General features: G+C 38.7%; 1 protein-coding gene across 2 annotated transcripts; it reads left to right on the top strand.

The window, feature by feature from the left end:
- Window positions 1–8,520: 8,520 nt before the first annotated feature.
- cfhl5 (complement factor H like 5) lies at window positions 8,521–19,443 on the top strand. Of its 2 annotated transcripts, none has more exons than XM_062028523.1 (5): window positions 8,521–8,672; window positions 12,587–12,667; window positions 12,760–12,942; window positions 15,208–15,387; window positions 18,964–19,443. In XM_062028523.1, exons 2-5 carry the CDS (start codon window positions 12,598–12,600, stop codon window positions 19,155–19,157), a joined length of 627 nt encoding a protein of 208 aa, XP_061884507.1. In that variant the 5' UTR covers window positions 8,521–8,672; window positions 12,587–12,597; the 3' UTR covers window positions 19,158–19,443. The 2 variants fall into 2 exon arrangements, with proteins under 2 accessions (XP_061884507.1, XP_061884505.1); XM_062028521.1 differs by having other exon boundaries at window positions 8,526–8,672; window positions 12,569–12,667.
- The last annotated feature ends 2,020 nt before the right edge of the window (window positions 19,444–21,463 follow it).

Here is a 21,463-nt window from a genome sequence, read left to right as displayed (position 1 = left end):
AATGGGGGCGTGGCTAGAGGCGTGGCCTGTATGACATAGTTTGCGAAATTGGCAATGATACAGTATTAAAAAAAAGAGAGAAAAAAAATAAAAATATTGTGGAGGGGGGCGTGGTCGGCGCGCCTCCTGCGGGAAGGGAGTGTGTAGGGCCCGGCTTCGAAGCCCAGCTGACAGGTGAGTAGATTGCCCAGCTGGGGCTAATTATCTAATCACCTGTCGCCTGTATCCCGGGCTAACGAAGGTTCTGTCGGTCCCAGGAGAAACCACTACGCAGGAAACATTTACATATATATATATATATATATATATATATATATATATATATATATATATATATATATATATATATATATATATATATATATATATATATATATCCATGTATTTAAAAAGAAAATGTGTTATTAGTTATTTGTATCAACATATATTGTTCCTTATATTGTTTTGCTCTATTTTTCCATTTTTGTAAAATGTCACACAGGCTGCACTATATTCTGCCCTCTTTGAATGTTGGAAGTTAGTTTGCCAAATATCATATTTTTCAGACTATAAGGCGCAATTGAAATCCTTTCATTTTCTCAAAAATCGACAGTGCGCCTAATGTACGGAACGATTCTGGTTGTGTTTACCGGCCTCGAAGCAATTTTATTTGGTACATGGTGCAATGATAAGTGTGACCAGTAGATGGCAGTCACACATAAGAGATACGTGTAGACTGCAAGATGACGCCAGTAGACAACATCAGAACTTAAAATGTTCCATTGAAAATAAAGACCTTTGCACACGGCACTCAAAAATCTGTCAACATGTTTTAGTACGACTTTGAAGCCGAACCGCTTGATGGATTGTCGGCCCATTACGGCTACCGTAGTGTGTGTATAAGGACTGCAAAATGGCACCCATTAGCAGATACATTATGTAGCGTTTTGCTTCCCAATATTTTGCAAAAAAACTTTTCTTACCTTCTGGTACCTGCTGATGTGTGTTTTAGATGTGCATAAGTCCTGAAAATTTGCGCACTGTAGTCCGTGCCGATGCCGTAGTCCAGGGGTGTCCAAACTTTTTCCACTGAGGGCCGTACACGGAAAAATTTAAGCATGCGGGGGCCATTTTGATATTTTTCATTTTCAAACCTTAACAAAATATATGGATTTATTTATTTTTTTTAACCTTTAGGGATCCCGGGGACTATAAAGGGTCTCAGTCATTAAACTGTTAAAAATAAGTCAAATTATTATTATTTTTTTTTTATTTAACGCTTACAGTAAATCTCTATATCAACTTGAAGTTGATATAAAGTAAAAAAAAAAAAGGTTTTCTGTCAAAGACAACTTTGTTTTTTAATAGTAAAACTGAAATATGCAGTATTTAGTAATTAGAGCAGGGGTGTCAAACTCATTTTAGATGGGGGGCCACATGGAGAAAAATCTACTCCCAAGTGGGCCGGACTGGTAAAATCACGGCACGATAACTTAAAAATAAAGACAACTTCAGATTGTTTTATTTGTTTAAAAATAGAACAAGCACATTCTGAAATTGTACAAATCATAAAGTTTTTTTTTTTTTTTTACAATTACCTGTTGCGGTTAATAGTATATATACTTTTTTTGTCGTTATTTATATTTTCTGAATAAATTATGTGATAATGTTCATCAGTCAACTCATTGGTGTTCATTTTCAATCTATCAAGATAAAACAATTATATCAAAATCAAATTACAAGATGTTATTTATGCAGTTTGATAATTTTCCTCGACTGATGTACTAACATCATGAGGTTTATTTTGTACATATGTAACATCATCTACAAAGATACAAAGAATTGCTATTGTGCCATCTAGTGGACACATTTAGAACAGCAGTTTCTTTCATTCAAAAATTTCAGGTTCATTTTTATACTTAGCAAACTCATCCCGCGGGCCGGATAAAACCTGTTCGCGGGCCTGATCCGGCCCTCGGGCCGTAGGTTTGACACCCCTGAATTAGAGCCTTAAAAGATCAATAATGCAGGACACCATTGATTTGAATTCTTTAATATTTTTGAGTAATCACAGTGAAAAGTTAAATAAAATCCTACTAAATATATTTGGGATCCAAAAGGTCCCCCACTCATAAAGTGATACATTTTTATTAGTTTTTTTTTTTACTTTTAACACTTAAATTACGAGATCAACTTCAGATATACAGTATCTGTCGATTTTACATTTGAACTATTATTTTGTTTGTTTTATGCTCTTTTGTCAAATAAAACTTTGATGTTTTTATATGGCAACCACACAATATATGCAATATTGTTTCCACATTAAACAGTTTAAAGGGATATTTTTTAAGTAATAATTCATTATAACATAGATTTTTAGTCTTTTTTTTTTTTTTTAGCAATGGCAAAAAAAATAAAAATAAAGACAAAAGAAAAAAAAACAGCCTGCATGACAGCTTTGTGTCAACATTGCAACTTTTTCTTGTTAGATTTCACCTCATTCCACTTTTTTAAAATGTTTTTTAAAATTTTTGCAATATTATCAATTTTGCAATTTTGCAGAATGTGTAAACAATTAGCTGCGGGCCGCACTTTGGACACCCCTGCCGTAGTCGATCAGCTTCTTATTTTTATCTATCTTCTTGTTATGGGACATTCATCCTCCGCTGTTGCCATTTCTAATATAAAGTAGCGTAAAGTTGTAACTTATATCCCGTTTTGAAGCGCTAAAACATACCGGTGTAGTGAGTTTACATAATCCACCCATGGAACTTTAGTTATTAGAGAGTTCCGGTCGGACGGTTTTTCACTGGGACACATTTCCGGCGTTGTTGCATTATTGAGCCACGGATGTGTAAAGTGTAAAGTTATGTCAGTAAACTCGCCATGGAAGCGCTAAAACATACCGGTGTAGTGAGTTTACATTATTCACCCAAGGAACTTTAGTTATTAGAGTTCCGGTCAGATGTTTTTTTTACGGGACTTATTTCCGGCCTCCGTTATTGATTGAAGTAAAGTCTGAACGTCATTAAAACAGTTGGCTCCATCTTTTGACACTTCTTCCACCCCCGTCCTTGCACGCTACACCGCTACAACAAAGATGGCGGGGAGAAGACGCTGCCGAAGGTGAGCCACGTAAATAAGACCCGCCCACAAAACGGCGCATCCGGAAGCGACTGTCAGAAAGCGGCTTGAAGATGATCTGTAAAACATCATCTATGCAACATTTTGACCAAAGAACCACCGTTACATGTTATGTAGACCACAAGGAAGTGTTTTACATTTAGAAAAATAAATAAATAATATGACTCCTTTAATGCCCCCTATAATCCGGTGCGCCTTATAAATGAAAAAATATCAAAATAGACCATTCCCTCCCTCTGTCTGCTCCTTTCTCGTCTGTTAGTGAAGTTCATTATATTTATATAGCGCTGTTCTCGAGTGACTCAAAGTGCTTTACATAGTGAAACCATACTTGCCAACCTTGAGACCTCTGAATTCGGGAGATGGGGGGAGGGGGGGGATTTGAAGTGTGTGTGGGGGAAGACGGAAGAGTTAGGGCTGCAAAGGATTCTGGGTATTTGTTCTGTTGTGTTACGGTGCGGATGTTCTTCCGAAATGTGTTAAGGGGGGTGGGCTGGGGGGTGGCACAGCAGGGGGTATATATAATTTCAAGTATTTAAAAAATTCTGGGCTAACCAAGCCTTGACTGTTATGTTTGCTGGGGGAGTTGTGACGGCACAGAACCACAAGGGGCTGATGTTGCTCTATGTTTTATTATATATACACTACCGTTCAAAAGTTTGGGGTCACCCAAACAATTTTGTGGAATAGCCTTCATTTCTAAGAACAAGAATAGACTGTCGAGTTTCAGATGAAAGTTCTCTTTTTCTGGCCATTTTGAGCGTTTAATTGACCCCACAAATGTGATGCTCCGGAAACTCAATCTGCTCAAAGGAAGGTCAGTTTTGTAGCTTCTGTAACGAGCTAAACTGTTTTCAGAGGTGTGAACATGATTGCACAAGGGTTTTCTAATCATCAATTAGCCTTCTGAGCCAATGAGCAAACACATTGTACCATTAGAACACTGGAGTGATAGTTGCTGGAAATGGGCCTCTATACACCTATGTAGATATTGCACCAAAAACCAGACATTTGCAGCTAGAATAGTCATTTACCACATTAGCAATGTATAGAGTGTATTTCTTTAAAGTTAAGACTAGTTTAAAGTTATCTTCATTGAAAAGTACAGTGCTTTTCCTTCAAAAATAAGGACATTTCAATGTGACCCCAAACTTTTGAACGGTAGTGTATATATATATATATATATATATATATATATATATATATATATATATATATATATATATATATATATATATATATATATATATATATATATATATATATATATATATATATATATATATATATATATTCTTCTGCGTCGTCTCTGTTATGTTTTTGGACATTACTACTTTGCCGTAGTTTTGAAGCAATGCATGATGGGGATCCGGATGTTGTGTGTCAGTGTGTTAACGTGCCGGCTGGGATAAACACACGCTGAGAAATAGCTCCTTTAAATAGCTACTTTATGGGTCATAGATCAGTGGTTCTTAACCTTGTTGGAGGTACCGAACCCCACCAGTTTCATATGCGCATTCACCGAACCCTTCTTTAGTGAAAAATAAAATGGGGGTATTTTTTTCAAATTCAAGACAAAGTTATATGTTTTTGATAACACTTTAGTATGAGGAACATATTCTAAGTAACAAAGACTTAATTCAGAGTTATTTGGTTAGGGTTAGAGTTAGAGGGTTAGGGCCAGGATAAGAGGGTTAGGGTTATAATAAGGCCATGCCGAATAAGGCATTAATAAGTACTTAATAATGACTAGTTAAGAGCCAATATGTTACTAATTTGCATGTTAATAAGCAACTACTTAATGGTGAATATGTTCCCCATACCAAAGTGTTACCATGTTTTATTACTGGTGCACAAAATGAACCGTGCATGAACATCACCTTGTTCAAACAACAAAACCAACACAGTGCATAAACTCACAACAAATTACACACCTGCAAATCAGTCTGACTTCTGCTGTTGCCGTATCCGTAATACGCCGATAGGGAGAAGTTTTTATTTACACGATGAGTCGGGTGTGTCCTGACCTCCGCCGAACCCCTGAGCCTGACTCACCGAACCCCTAGGGTTTGATCGAACCCAGGTTAAGAACCACTGTTATAGATAAACCTATGGATAACGGAGACATATATAATAGTCCCCTTTTCAGGTGAGAGAGGACGCTAAAGGCAGTGCCGAATATTGTTGTCCGGGTGGAAATCGGGAGAAATTCGGGAGATTGGTTGCCCCGGGTGATTTTCGGGAGGGGCACTGAAATTCGGGAGTCTCCCGGGAAAATCGTGAGGGTTGGCAAGTATGAGTGAAACCCAATATCGAAGTTACATTTAAACCAATGTGGGTGGCACTGGGAGCAGGTGGGCAAAGTGCCTTGCCCAAGGACACAACGGCAGTGACGAGGATGGCAGAAGCTGGGATCGAACCTGGAACCCTCAAGTTGCTGGCACGGGCCACTCTACCAACCGAGCTATACAGCCCAATCTCTGATGTATGTGATATGTGTGCATTTTACTTGCTTAAATGTTTATTATTGCAGCAATATGGTTTTGGAAGTTAAGGATTTTTGCACACCCCGCTTTGCTGCAGGTCCGCAGGCCACGCCCCCCTCCACATATGTATTTATTTTGTTTTTATTCAGTCATTGGTGGAGCTAAGGATAGTATTTCAATCCTGTTTTTAATATTGTTGTGCATTTTTGTTGTTTAAATGTGCTCTATGAATGAAGTGGATTGGATTGGTTTTGGAAGTTAAGGATTTTTGTCATTTTCTTTGTGAGAGGGCACCATAGTGGCTTCTGTGGACGATTGACTATCATCTGGTTTTTATTTCTATTTCCCGAATTGTGTGTCAAAGGCGGTCGTTGAGTCCGTTTTAGTCATGCGTAGGTCTGTCATTTTGTGCCTGAGGTCCTTTGATAGCAATTTGGTCTTTAACCATTGTGGTGGAGAGTTTTGAGTCGGAAATACTTTTGTGTGACAGTTTTTTTTTTTTTTATCCACACGAGTTGAAATCATGCATACCGTTTCCGACAAGATAACAAGCAGGGAAAGGAGAACGGAAAAATGTCACAAAAGAAAAAGATTAAACCTATTACTGGTCATCAGACTATGGCAGCTGTATTTTCTGCTTGCACTTTTAGTAATCAAGACAAGCGATAGTATCTCGACATCACCTGTACAAACTTCTGTCTCCTTTACTAGGCGATCTGAAAAAAAAAGTTTACTTTTCTCCGACTGTTGCTCATTACCACAAAGAAATGTCTGTACTTTTCAGATGACAATTGTCATGTGCTGCAACATTTGCACTACTCACAACACAACACAACACAACACAACAGCTACATCCATTGCAGTTGAGTTGTGTTTGTGTTAAAATCAACACTTCTACTGATTTGTTTTAGTACTACTTGTTTTCATTTGAATTTTACAAAAGTATTTCAGTTCCATGTACAAAACCCAAAACCAGTGAAATCATAAATAAAAACAGAATACAATGATTTGCGAATCCCTTTCAACTTATATTCAATTGAATAGACTGCAAAGACAAGATACTTAACGTTCAAACTGGAAAACTTTGTTATTATTTTGCAAATATTAGCTCATTTGGAATTTGATGCCTGCAACATGTTTCAAAAAAGCTGGCACAGGTGGCAAGAAAGACTGAGAAAGTTGAGGAATGCTCATCAAACGCTTATTTGGAACATCCCACAGGTGAACAGGCTAATTGGGAACAGGTGGGTGCCATGATTGGGTATAAAAGCAGCTTCCGTGAAATGTTCAGTCATTCACGAACAAGGATGGGGCGAGGGTCACCACTTTGTCAACAAATGTGTGAGCAAATTGTCCAACAGTTTAAGAACAACCTTTCTCAACCAGCTATTGCAAGGAATTTAGGGATTTCACCATCTACAGTCCGTAATAACATCAAAAGATTCTGCACGTAAGCGATGCTATTACGGACCTTCGATCCCTCAGGCGGTACTGCATCAAAAAGTGAGATCAGTCTGTAAAGGATATCACCACATGGGCTCAGGAACACTTCAGAAAACCACTGTCAGTAACTACAGTTGGTCGCTACATCTGGAAGTGCGAGTAAAAACTATCCTATGCAAGGCGAAAACCGTTTATCAACAACACCCAGAAACGCCGTCGGCATCGCTGGGCCTGAGCTCATCTAAGATGGACTGATACAAAGTGGAAAAGTGTTCTGTGGTCTGACGAGTCCACATTTCAAATTGTTTTTGGAAACTGTGGACGTCGTGTCCTCCGGACCAAAGAAGAAAAGAACCATCCGGATTGTTGTAGGCGCAAAGTGTAAAAGCCAGCATGTGTGATGGTATGGGGGTGTATTAGTGCCCAACACATGGGTAACTTACACATCTGTGAAGGCGCCATTAATGCTGAAAGGTACATACAGGTTTTGGAGAAACATATGTTGCCATCCAAGCAACGTTACCATGGACGCCCCTGCTTATTTCAGCAAGACAATGCCAAGCCACGTGTTACATCAACGTGGCTTCATAGTAAAAGAGTGCGGGTACTACACTGGCCTGCCTGTAGTCCAGACCTGTCTCCCATTGAAAATGTGTGGCGCATTATGAAGCCTAAAATAGCACAACGTAGACTGTTGAACAACTAAAGCTGTACATCATTATTAAAAGGAAAGGCCATGTAACACAGTGGTAAAAATGCCCCTGTACCAACTTTTTTGCAATGTGTTGCAAAAAAGTTCTAAGTTAATAATTATTTGCAAAAAAAAAAAAGAAGTTTCTCAGTTCGAACATTAAATATCTTGTCTTTGCAGTCTATTCAATTGAATATAAGTTGAAAAGGATTTTGCAAATCATTGTATTCTGTTTTTATTTACAAATTACACAACTTGGCAACTTCACTTTTGTCAATTAATTTCACATAAGCATCCATCATGGAATATTAAGATGTGTTATCAACGACTCACTTAACGAGCTTCCCTGAAATCATAACCTTAATTCACTTCAGCACAGGAAATAAATTGTTAATTAGCTATCAGTCTGAACTTCCTGACTATCTGGCTCACTAAGAATAATGAGTCAAAGGAATGTTTGTGGGCAAAAGTCAAAACATGTTGTCCCAAAACCACATTGAGAAAGATAGACAAACACTGCATTGCCTAACCAACCAAGTCTTGAATAGTTGGCATTACCCTGATATTACCTTTTTTCAACATTAAGCTACCACTTACTTAACAATAATATAATAATAACCCCCTCAAAATAAGCAACTATTTTGGACAATTCTACAAACTTTTTTGTGAGATTAGTATTTTTGTCTATATTTGTTTTATTTCCTCCACTGCTGAACTTTGATTAGAAGAGTTGCGAGTGGGCATATTTTGTTTGTAATATTGATCCCTGCAAATGATTACCAAGAAGGTAAAACAAACAAAACCAAACAGTCCAAAGTGAGCAAATCTTTGGATTGTCCTATTTTGCCTAATTCCGTCGGATGGACAGAACAAAAGACTAAACAGGGGATTAGTCGAGACTTTGTTGTGGATTCCACGCGCCATTAAAGGTGAGCTCTATGTATGAGTTGGATGGGTCATATTCTCTCTTGTGCTCTGTGAGTCTGAGGCTACACACTCAAAGAAAATGCTGGGTTATTTTGATAACCCAATTTATGAGTTGCGAGTGTTGGGTTAAATTTTAGTTATTTTTACGAAGAGCAATCCCGTTTTGGGGTTATAGGGGTATTATTTTAACTCAATTTCTGGGTTTTTAAAACTATGAACCATTTTTGGGTTGTTTTTCAATGAGTGACGCATTTTTGGGTAAAAGGCTTTTTTTTTATTCATTAAAAAAGTACATTTTTCTTGAAGGGAATTTTATTAAGGGTTAATCTCATTAACATTATTTACAATCACACATCTTAAAGGCCTACTGAAATGAATTTTTTTTATTTAAACGGGGATAGCAGATCCATTCTATGTGTCATACTTGATCATTTCGCGATATTGCCATATTTTTGCTGAAAGGATTTAGTAGAGAACAACGACGATAAAGTTCGCAACTTTTGGTCTCTGATAAAAAAAAAAGCCTTGCCTGTACCGGAAGTAGCGTGACGACACCGGAGGAAGGTATGCTCACATTTCCCCATTGTTTACACCAGCAGCGAGAGAGATTCGGACCGAGAAAGCGACGATTACCCCATTAATTTGAGCGAGGATGAAATATTCGTGGATGAGGAACATGAAAGTGAAGGACTAGCGTGCAGTGCAGGACGTATCTTTTTTCGCTCTGACCGTAACTTAAGTACAAGGGTTCATTGGATTCAACACTCTCTCCTTTTTCTATTGTGGATCACGGATTTGTATTTTAAACCACCTCGGATACTATATCCTCTTGAAAATGAGAGTCGAGAACGCGAAATGGACATTCACAGTGACTTTTATCTCCACGACAATACATCGTTGAAGCACTTTAGCTACGGAGCTAACGTGATAGCATCGGGCTTTACTGCATATAGAAACAAAACAAATAAGTCCCTGACTGGAAGGATAGACAGAAGATCAACAATACTACCAAACTCTGGACATGTAACTACACGGTTAATGCTTTCCAGCCTGTCGAAGCTTAACGATGCTGTTGCTAACGACGCCATAGGAGCTAACTTAGCTACGGAACCTCGACAGAGCTATGCTAAAAACATTAGCTCTGCACCTACGCCAGCTCTCATCTGCTCATCACGACCCGTGCTCACCTGCATTCCAGCGATCGACGGTACGACGAAGGACTTCACCCGATCACCGATGCGGTTGGCGGCCCGGAGACGGAGGAAGTCAAGGTGAGGTCGTTCGGCTAGCGCGTCTGCTATCCTCAAAGTCCTCCTGGTTGTGTTGCTGCAGCCAGCCGCTAATACACCGATCCCACCTACAACTTTCTTCTTTGCAGTCTCCATTGTTCATTAAACAAATTGCAAAAGATTCACCAACACAGATGTCCAGAATACTGTGGAATTTGGAGATGAAAACAGAGCTTTTTGTATTGGATTCAATGGGCTCCGAATACTTCCGCCTCAACCGTTGACGTCACGCGCATACGTCATCATATCGAAACGTTTTCAGCCGGAAGTTTGCCGGGAAATTTAAAATTGCACTTTATAAGTTAAGCCGGCCGTATTGGCATGTGTTGCAATGTTAAGATTTCATCATTGATATATAAACTATCAGACTGCGTGGTCGGTAGTAGTGGCTTTCAGTAGGCCTTTAAGGACATGAAAATATTTGAGCATGCTGTATAGAACTACTATGACCATACACGGCAATTCTTGTAAAAGAAAATGTCACTCATATCTTGCTTTTGAGTATATTTTAATGGAATAAAAATAATTTTGATCAGCAGTTGGAAAGAAGTAGGACAAACCAAGAGTAAAATGTATAATTTTTAACCAACTTTTGGGTCAAGGAGCGCTAAATTGCGCAACCTAATAGTTGGGTTTGGAATAACAACATTGTAATGAGCATACCTCAGCTTTTGTGTTAAATAAATTCAACCCAATAGTTGGGTTATAAATCAACCAACATTGAGTTAGCATAACTCAACTTTTGGGTTAAATAATTCAACGCAAAAGTTGGGTTGAAAAAAATAACCCAACATGTTGAGTTAAAATAACTCAAGTTAGGGGTTCATCCTTTTCTGAACCAGCAGATGGGAAGGAGTAGGACAAACCAGCAGTAAAATGTATAGTTTTTAGCCAACTATTGGGTCAAAGAGCGCTAAATTGTGCAACCCAATAATTGGGTTTGGAATAACCCAACATTGTAACGGGCATAACTCAGCTTTTGTGTTCAATAGATTCAACCCAATAGTTGGGTTAGGAATCAACCAACATTGAGTTGGCGTAACTCAACTTTTGTGTTGAATAAATTTAACCCAATGGTTGGGTTATGAATCAACCAACATTGAGCTAGCATAACTCAACTTTTGTGTTAAATAAATTCAACCCAATAGTTGGGTTATGAATCAACCAACATTGAGTTAGCGTAACTCAACTTTTGTGTTAAATACATTCAACCCAATAGTTGGGTTGTGAATCAACCAACATTGAGTTAGCATAACTCAACTTTTCGCTTGAATAATTCAACCCAATAGTTGGGTTATGATTTAACCAACATTGAGTTAGCGTAACTCAAGTTTTGTGTTAAATAAATTCAACCCAATAGTTGGGTTATGAATCAACCAACAGTGAGTTAGCGTAACTGAACTTTTGTGTTAAATAAATTCAACCCAATAGTTGGGTTATGAATCAACCAACATTGAGGTCGCGTAACTCAACTTTTGGGTTAAATAATTCAACCCAATAGTTGGGTTATGATTTAACCAACATTGAGTTAGCGTAACTCAAGTTTTGTGTTAAATAAATTCAACCCAATAGTTGGGTTATGAATCAACCAACATTGAGTTAGCGTAACTCAACTTTTGTGTTAAATAAATTCAACCCAATAGTTGGGTTGTGAATCAACCAACATTGAGTTAGCATAACTCAACTTTTCGCTTGAATAATTCAACCCAATAGTTGGGTTATGATTTAACCAACATTGAGTTAGCGTAACTCAAGTTTTGTGTTAAATAAATTCAACCCAATAGTTGGGTTATGAATCAACCAACATTGAGTTAGCGTAACTCAAGTTTTGTGTTAAATAAATTCAACCCAATAGTTGGGTTATGAATCAACCAACATTGAGTTAGCGTAACTCAACTTTTGTGTTAAATAAATTCAACCCAATAGTTGGGTTGTGAATCAACCAACATTGAGTTAGCGTAACTCAACTTTTGTGTTAAATACATTCAACCAAATAGTTGGGTTATGAATCAACCAACATTGAGTTGGCGTAACTCAACTTTTGTGTTAAATAAATTCAACCCAATAGTTGGGTTATGAATCAACCAACATTGAGTTAGCGTAACTCAACTTTTGGGTTAAATAATTCAACCCAATAGTTGGGTTATGATTTAACCAACATTGAGTTAGCGTAACTCAAGTTTTGTGTTAAATAAATTCAACCCAATAGTTGGGTTAGGAATCAACCAACATTGAGTTGGCGTAACTCAACTTTTGTGTTAAATAAATTCAACCCAATAGTTGGGTTATGAATCAACCAACATTGAGTTAGCGTAACTCAACTTTTGTGTTAAATACATTCAACCCAATAGTTGGGTTGTGAATCAACCAACATTGAGTTAGCATAACTCAACTTTTCGCTTGAATAATTCAACCCAATAGTTGGGTTTTGATTTCACCAACAATGAGTTAGCGTAACTCAAGTTTTGTGTTAAATGAATTCAACCCAATAGTTGGGTTATGAATCAACCAACATTGAGTTCGCGTAACTCAACTTTTGTGTTAAAATAACTCAAATTAGGGGTTTCCCGGGCCTGGCGTCAATCATTGAGAAACACTTTTTGTTTTAGTTGTGTTTGCTGTTTCAGAGGAACAGAAAATGAACACAATAACTCAAAGCTGTGTTCTATTATTATGGATGCATACGCTGAGCTTCATTACATGTCAAGGTAAGAACAAAAACAAAAAAAAGGGTCATTTGCATTGCATTCCATTATAATTTGACTAATTATTTGACTTTTTTCCCCCCACACATACACAGAATGTACTCTTGAAGATTTTATCAAAGGTCCCATGTATGACTCTAATTTCGAGACAACAAGTCTGGAAGCCACTTACCAAAGTAAGGATCAGGTGAGAGTCGCCTGTGCTGTTGGCTACAGTGGATTCTTCAAACTCATCTGCAATAATGGACAATGGCAGTCTCGTGGTACTAATTGCGAGCGTAAGTCAGCACCTGTGGTCGTACGTTGCTCTAATTGTCTGTCTGCCTTCATACATGAAAAAAGACAAAGTGCATGTTGTGTTATGTCAAGTATTTATGTGTGGAATATTCGTCCAATTTATCATTATGTGAGATGACCATGTATGTAGTTTCTCTTAAGCAAGGACATGAATATTGCAGAGATGTGGAACTGATCAAATGGAACCAAACATTTCAATTAGAGATGTCCGATAATATCGGACTGCCGATATTATCGGCCGATAAATGCTTTAAAATGTAATATCGGGAATGATCGGTATCGGTTTCAAAAAGTAAAATTTAGGACTTTTTAAAACGCCGCCGTGTACACGGACGTAGGGAGAAGTACAGAGCGCCAATAAACCTTAAAGGCACTACGGCTTTTCAGACACACAAGTGAATGCAAGGCATACTTGGTCAACAGCCATACAGGTCACACTGAGGGTAGCCGTATAAACAACTTTAACAATGCTACAAATATGCGCCACACTGTGAACCCACACCAAACAAGAATGACAAACACATTTCGGGAGAACATCCGCACCGTAACACAACATAAACACAACAGAACAAATACCCAGAACCCCTTGCAGCACTAACTCTTCCGGGACGCTACAATATACACCCCCCACTACCCCCAATCCCCCCCCCAACCCCGCCCACCTCAACCTCCTCATGCTCTCTCAGGGAGAGCATGTCCCAAATTCCAAGCTGCTGTTAATAATAATAAATATGGCAGTGCCATGTTGGCATTTTTTTCCCCATAACTTGAGTTGATTTATTTTGGGAAAACCTTGTTACATTGTTTAATGCATCCAGCGGGGCATCACAACAAAATTAGGCATAATGTGTTAATTCCACCACTGTATATATCGGTATCGGTTGATATCGGAATCGGTAATTAAGAGTGGGACAATATCGGATTATAGGATATCGGCAAAAAAGCCATTATCGGACATCTCTAATTTCAATAGCAACAAATTATTTTGTTGTTTTTTGACACTTTGACTAGTGTGTAGCTGACTTATTTAATTCGCACATGACATAATTATGCGATTGACAGTTTTAAGTCCCTCAAGGATTTTGCGAATTCATGCGAATTAATCCAATCCCAGTGAAATATGCGCAGTCTCGCAACTTTGTCCAATGTCGACAACTTCTCCGCTTTTGGTGGTCTTTCCTTCGAATTATCAGTCATTATTACTATTATTAGTTATTAGGGTTGTGCGGCATACCGGTATTAGTATAGTACCGCGATACTAATGAATCATATTCGGTACTATACCGCCTATGAAAAGTACCGGTCGTTGTCACGTCGTGTCATTGCTGGTTTACGGGCAGACGAGCATGTTCGGCAGCGCACAGTCACCGAGTACTTACAAGCGGACACGGTGTGTAGACAGAAAAGGGAGAACGGACGCATTTTGGCTTAAAAACTAACGATAAAGGTGAAGTTATAACACTGAGACGCCCTCAGGAAGAGGTGCTTTAGTGTTTGAGCTACTTCTAAATCACTAATCCTGGTCTCCATGGCGACAAATAAAGTACGTTTCTTACAAGTATCATCCCTGCAGGACGAGGAATAGCTAAACATGCTTCACTACACACCGTAGCTCACCGGCATCAAAATGTAAACAAACACCATTGGTGGATCTACACCTAACATCCACTGTAATGATACCAAGTACAGTAGCGTATCTAGTCGATACTACTATGATTACGTTGCTATTTTTTACCGTCACAAAAATTGTTTTCCTTTTTTAAAATGTATATTATGTTTATAAACTCAGGAAATAAGTCCCTGGACACTTGAGGACTTTGAATATGACCAATGTATGATCCTGTAACTACTTGGTATCGGATCGATACCTAAATTTGTGGTATCATCCAAAATTCATGCAGAATTCCCTGCAGCACCAATTCTTCTGGGACGCTACAATATAAACAAACACCGTTGACGGATCTACACCTAACGTCCACTGTAATGATACCAAGTACAGGAGGTATCTAGACTATGATTACGTCGATATTTTTTAAGGGTTTACAAAACTGGACTTTGTAGCGTAAAGTCACGCTTAAGTTGGCCCTTACTCCAGAGACCCAACTATGAGTGGAAAAGCTTTTAAGAAGTCAGTTTTCCATAATATCTCCCCTCTTAAAACTTTCTGAATGGACTATCTATTTTGAGAATGGACTATGGATACGAGTCGTTAAAATGACCTTGTGAACTGTGTTTGATTCTTTCAGCTGCTTCGGGATGTCAGCGTCCACCTCACCTTTCGGGCGGAGACACCAAGTTTTCCACTAAACACACGTACGAACACAATGACAGGGTTGAATACATTTGCCAGAATCATTACAAAATGGAGGGTGAACCTTATAAAACCTGCAAAAATGGCCAATGGACTGGCGACATGAAATGCCTCAGTAAGTCTTAAATCCTATTTCTCATCATTTTTGTTGGATTTACATTCTGCAACAGGAATGTCATACACAACTTCAAACCAGTGAAGTTGGCACGTTGTGTAAATGGTAAATAAAAACAGAATACAATGATTTGCAAATCCTTTTCAACTTGTATTCAATAGAATAGACTTTAAAGACAACATATTTAACATTCGAACTGGAAAACGTTGTTATTTTTTTGCAAATATTAGCTCATTTGGAATTTCCTGCCTGCAACATTTTTCAAAAAAGCTGGCACAAGTGGCAAAAAAGACTGAGAAAGTTAAGAAATGCTCATCCAACACTTATATGGAACATCCCACAGGTGACCGGGCTAATTGGGAACAGGTGGGCACCATGATTGGGTATAAAAGCAGTTTCCATGAAATGCTCAGTCGTTCACAAACAAGGATGGGGCGAGGGTCACCACTTTGTGCACAAATACGTCAGCAAATTGTCCAACAGTTTAAGAACAACATTTCTCAACCAGCTATTGCAAGGAACTTAGGGATTTCACCATCTACGGTCCGTACTATCATCAAAGGGTTCAGAGAATCTGGAGAAATCACTGCACGTAAGCGATGACATTACGGACCTTGGATCCTTCAGGCGGTACTGCATCAAAAAGCGGCATCAGTGTGTAAAGGATATCACCATATGGGCTCAGGAACACTTCAGAAAACCACTGTCAGTAACTACAGTTCGTCGCTACATCTGTTAAGTGCAAGTTAAAACTCTACTATGCAAAGCGAAAGCCATTTATCAACAACACCCAGAAACGCCGCCGGCTTCGCTGGGCCCGAGCTCATCGAAGATGGACTGATGCAAAGTGGAAAAGTGTTCTTTGGTCTGACGAGTCCACATTTCCAAATTGTTTTTGGAAACTGTGGACGTCGTAAGAAAAGAACCATACGGATTGTTACAGGCGCAAAGTGTAAAAGCCAGCATCTGTGATGGTATGGGGGTGTATTAGTGCCCAAGGCATGGGTAACTTACACATCTGTGAAGGCACCATTAATGCTGAAAGGTACATACAGGTTTTGGAGCAACATATGTTGCCATCCAAGCAACGTTACCATGGACGCCCCTGCTTATTTCAGCAAAACAATGCCAAGCCACGTGTTACAAAGAGTGCGGGTACTAGACTGGCCTGCCTGTAGTCCAGACCTGTCTCCCATTGAAAATGTGTGGCGCATTATGAAGCCTAAAATACCACAACGGAGACCCCCGGACTGTTGAACAACTTAAGCTGTACATCAAGCAAGAATGGGAAAGAATTCCACCTGAGTGGAAACGGTGACAGCTCTAAAGTCATCCACCTGCTGCCTTGATGTTTTACCTACCAACTTCTTTAAGAATGTTTTTGACTGCCTATCAACAGACATCTTGCAAATAGTTAATAATTCTATTAAATCGGGCAATTTCCCGAAGGCTTTCAAAACTGCAGTCATTAAACCTCTTCTAAAAAAGCAGAGCCTAGATGCCTCTGTTATCAACAACTACAGACCAATTTCAAATCTACCATTCATAAGTAAAATAATTGAGAAAGTTGTCCTCCAACAACTAAATCACTTCTTGGCTTCTACTGGCTGCCACAACAACTTCCAGTCAGGATTTCGACCTCTTCATAGCACAGAGACGGCCCTTCTTAAAGTTATAAATGACATCCGTCTAAACACAGACTCTGGCAAAACTTCAGTATTAATGCTTTTGGACCTCAGTGCTGCATTTGACACTGTCGACCACTCAATACTTTTGGACAGGTTGGAAAACTGGGTGGGGATCTCAGGCACAGTTTTAAGCTGGTTCAAGTCATATCTACAAGATAGGAACTATTTTGTTTCCATTGGTGACTTTGTATCAGAACCAACCAACGTAACGTGTGGAGTCCCCCAAGGTTCAATCTTGGGGCCGACTTTATTTAACATCTATATGCTCCCACTAGGACAAATCATGCAAAATAATAACATTGACCATCATTGCTATGCCGATGACACCCAAATCTATGTAGCGCTATCACCAAATGACTATCGCCCCATAGATCTTCTGTGCCAGTGCATTGAGCAAGTCAAACACTGGATGTGCCAAAATTTCCTACAACTAAATGAAGATAAAACTGAGATCATTGTTTTTGGTGCTAAAAAAGAAAGGTTTAAAGTCGTCCAACACCTTCAATCACTGTCCCTGAAAACCTCAAATAAAGCCAGAAATCTTGGGGTTATTTTAGATTCTGATTTACATTTCGACAGTCACATCAAATCAGTAACAAAATCGGCCTACTATCACCTCAAAAATGTAAAAAGACTTAGAGGGCTCATGTCAGCTCAAGACTTAGAAAAACTTGTACATGCCTTTATTACCAGTAGGCTAGACTATTGTAATGGTCTCCTTGCAGGTCTTCCCAAAAAAACTGTCAGGCAGCTACAGCTTGTTCAGAACGCTGCTGCTAGAGTTCTAACAAAGACCAAAAAATGTGAGCACATTACACCAATTCTTAAATCCTTACATTGGCTCCCTGTACATCAGAGAATAGATTTCAAAATCCTCCTGCTCACATATAAATCACTACATGGTCTAGGGCCCAAGTATATCACTGATATGCTCCCACTATATACGCCCTCTAGATCACTAAGATCTTCTGAGACCAATCTGTTAGCGGTTCCAAGAGTAAACTCAAATCAAGGGAGAGCATCATTCAGTCACTATGCAACACATAGCTGGAATAAACTTCCTGAAGATGTCAGACTCTCCCCAACTCTCACTACTTTTAAAACTAGACTGAAGACTTTTATGTTCACCTTAGCTTTCAGCTAAATCTTTTAATCTTTTAACTTTTAACGTCTGCACTGTTCTTATTTTTATTGTCTGCATTTTAATTTTGCTTTTATTTTCTTTCATTTCACTTTGTTGTCTGTGAAGCACTTTGAGTCTGCCTTGTGTATGAAAAGCGCTATACAAATAAAGTTGCCTTGCCTTGCCTTGCCTTGCCTGAAAAGCTTTAAAAAATGTGTCTCCTCAGTTCCCAAACATTTACTGAGTGTTGTTAAAAGGAAAGGCCATGTAACACAGTGGTGAACATGCCCCTGTGCCAAATTTTTTGCAATGTGTTGCTGACATTAAATGAAGTTTCTCAGTTGGAACATTAAATATCTTGTCTTTGCAGTCTATTCAATCGAATATAAGTCGAAAAAAAGGATTTGCAAATCGTTGTATTCCATTTTCATTCACGATTTACACGACGTGCCAAACTTCACTGGTTTTGAGTTTTGTCTCTTGTTTTTTTAAATTGCAGCAATAACTTGGTTCTTAGCTGGCCTCAAAATCGTTTAGCACAAGCTGAGCAAACAAAAGGTTTCTCTCCAGTATGTATTCTCATGTGTGTGGTCATGCTAGGCTTTCTGGAAAAAAATCTTACAAACAGAGCAAGTAAAAGGTTTCTCTCCAGTATGTATTCTGGAGAGAAATACTATATTGTATATACTGGAGATATTTATATTGAGTACGGGCGACCATTCCACTCTGTATCATTAATTTGAATATGTTTTTGTTTTCTTGCAGAGCCCTGCATTGTGGATAGAGAACTCATGAACAAGCACAACGTGATGTTCCTATACAGGCGGGACAATAAACTGTACTCGGCCCATGACGATACCATCCAGTTCTTGTGCGTACGAGGAACAACACACGATGGAGTATTGGATATGCGGCAGAGGTGTATCGACGGAACGATTGACCTGCCCACTTGCCACTAGCGTGTTTTGAAACAATCATTTAAAAAAAAGTAACTAACCTTGTCTGTGGGCGTCACTTATTTGTGAGCTCATTTCGCAACTTCCACCATTTGAGATGATTTTTGACCCTGAAAGAGAAGCCGTTACACTTCAAGGTCAACATATTAACCTGTTGATTAATTAAACTACATTAGTGGGAGCTTTTTATGATTATTAGTCAACATTAGTCGGACTGACAGACGAGGAACACAGGATGTTTGTGTGTCAACACATTTGTCAAAAATAAAAATAAAATATTTAAGACGTCTATTATTGTCGAGACAACATTATTTTATAATTTTATCGCTGCAAGCTGGGTGCATTAAGGCTGATTGAAACCAATCAAATTGATGTGTTTTGGTGTCTTTTTCTTAAAGGCCTTTTTCATTTAGAATTATATAACGTACACTCTATTGCCAAAAGTATTTGGCCACCCATACAAATGATCAGAATAAGGTGTCCTTAATCACTTGGCCCACAGGTGTATGAAATCAAGCACTTAGGCATGGAGACTGTTTCTACAAACATTTGTGAAAGAATAGGTCATAGGATGCCACCTGTGCAACAAATCCAGTTGTGAAATTCCCTCGCTCCTAAATATTCCAAAGTCAACTGTCGGCTTTATTATAAGAAAATGGAAGAGTGCACAAAAACAACTAAGGAAGTCCAAAACTAACAGAATATAACTAAACAAAACATGATCCGGACCACGGATCATGACACTTCCAACATGACTGTGCACCAGTGCACAAAGCAAGGTCCATAAAGACATGGATGACGGAGTCTGGTGTGGATGAACTTGACTGGCCTGCACAGAGTCCTGACCTGAACCACCGATAGAACACCTTTGGGATGAATTAGAACGGGGACTGAGAGCCAGGCCTTCTCCACCAACATCAGTGTGTGACCTCACCAATGCGCTTTTGGAAGAATGGTGGAAAATTCCTATAAACACACTCCGCAACCTTGTGGACAGCCTTCCCAGAAGAGTTGAAGCTGTAATAGCTGCAAAAGGTGGAGCGACATCATATTGAACCCTATGGGTTAGGAATGGGATGGCACTTCAAGTTCATATGTGAGTCAAGGCAGGTGGCAGTGTAACTGTTGAGTGTTACCGTAAATGTTGTCCAAAAGGGGGCAGGGCAGCCTCATAGATCCGTCAAACAAGCAGGAAGTCGGGGGCGACAAATAAAGTAAGTTTCTTACAAGTATCATCCCTGCAGGACGAGGAATAGCTAAACATGCTTCACTACACACCGTAGCTCACCGGCGTCAAAATGTAAACAAACGCCATTGGTGGATCTACACCTAACATCCACTGTAATGATACCAAGTACAGGAGCGTATCTAGTCGATACTACTATGGTTACATTATTATTTTTTAGCATTCCAAAATCTTCTTCCGTTTAAAAAAAAAAATTATATCATGTTTATCAACTCAGGAAATATGTCCCTGGACACATGAGGACTTTGAATATGACCAATGTATGATCCTGTAACTACTTGGTATCGGATCGATACTTAAACATGTCGTATCCTCCAAAACTAATGTAAAGTATCAAAGAAGAGAAGAATAAGTGATTATTACATTTTAACAGAAGTGTAGATAGAACATGTTAAAAGAGAAAGTAAGCAGATATTAACAGTAAATGAACAAGTAGATTAATAATTCATTTTCTACCACTTGTCCTTAATGATGTTGACAAAATAATAGGTAGATAAATGACACAATATGTTACTGCATATGTCAGCAGACTAATGAGGAGTCTTTGTTTGTTTACTTACTACTAAAAGACAAGTTGTCTTGTATGTTCACTATTTTATTTAAGGGCAAACTTGCAATAATAAACATATGTTTAATGTACCTTAGGTTTTTTGTTAAAATAAAGCCAATAATGCCATTTTTTGTGGTCCCCTTTATTTAGAAAAGTACCAAAAAGTACCGAAATAATTTTGCCACCGGTACCGGTACCAAAATATTGGTGTGGAGACAACACCACTTCCAACACAACACAGTGTTTACTCTGATACCTCGTGCCCGGGTCCCTTCATTCCCGGATTTGTCACCCTTTACACAGAACCTTCAGCCTTGCAACGACATTGCACTGCTTCCAATAAAGCTGAACTTTACTGGAAGTGATAGAAATGAGTTGGACTGAATGACATGTCAGTCATTAACTTGTGTTTGAGAAGCAGTGGGTGTATTGATGACCTGCAACTAAAACCAACAACATGGAGACCTCAGACCATAGGCGCCGATCTACATTTCTGCCAGTGGGTGCTCGGTG

Source organism: Entelurus aequoreus, linkage group LG19 (assembly GCF_033978785.1).
Source record: "Entelurus aequoreus isolate RoL-2023_Sb linkage group LG19, RoL_Eaeq_v1.1, whole genome shotgun sequence".
NCBI classification, from domain to species: Eukaryota; Metazoa; Chordata; class Actinopteri; order Syngnathiformes; family Syngnathidae; genus Entelurus; species Entelurus aequoreus.
This window is presented reverse-complemented; position numbering and strand designations above follow the sequence as displayed.

Bases quoted from the DNA above. Each gene is read 5' to 3' on its own strand.
- cfhl5 (XM_062028523.1), top strand. From the start codon at position 12,598: ATGAACACAATAACTCAAAGCTGTGTTCTATTATTATGGATGCATACG. The intron at 12,668-12,759 runs GTAAGAACAAAA...ACACATACACAG, and splicing joins GAGCTTCATTACATGTCAAG to AATGTACTCTTGAAGATTTT. The intron at 12,943-15,207 runs GTAAGTCAGCAC...TGATTCTTTCAG, and splicing joins TCGTGGTACTAATTGCGAGC to CTGCTTCGGGATGTCAGCGT.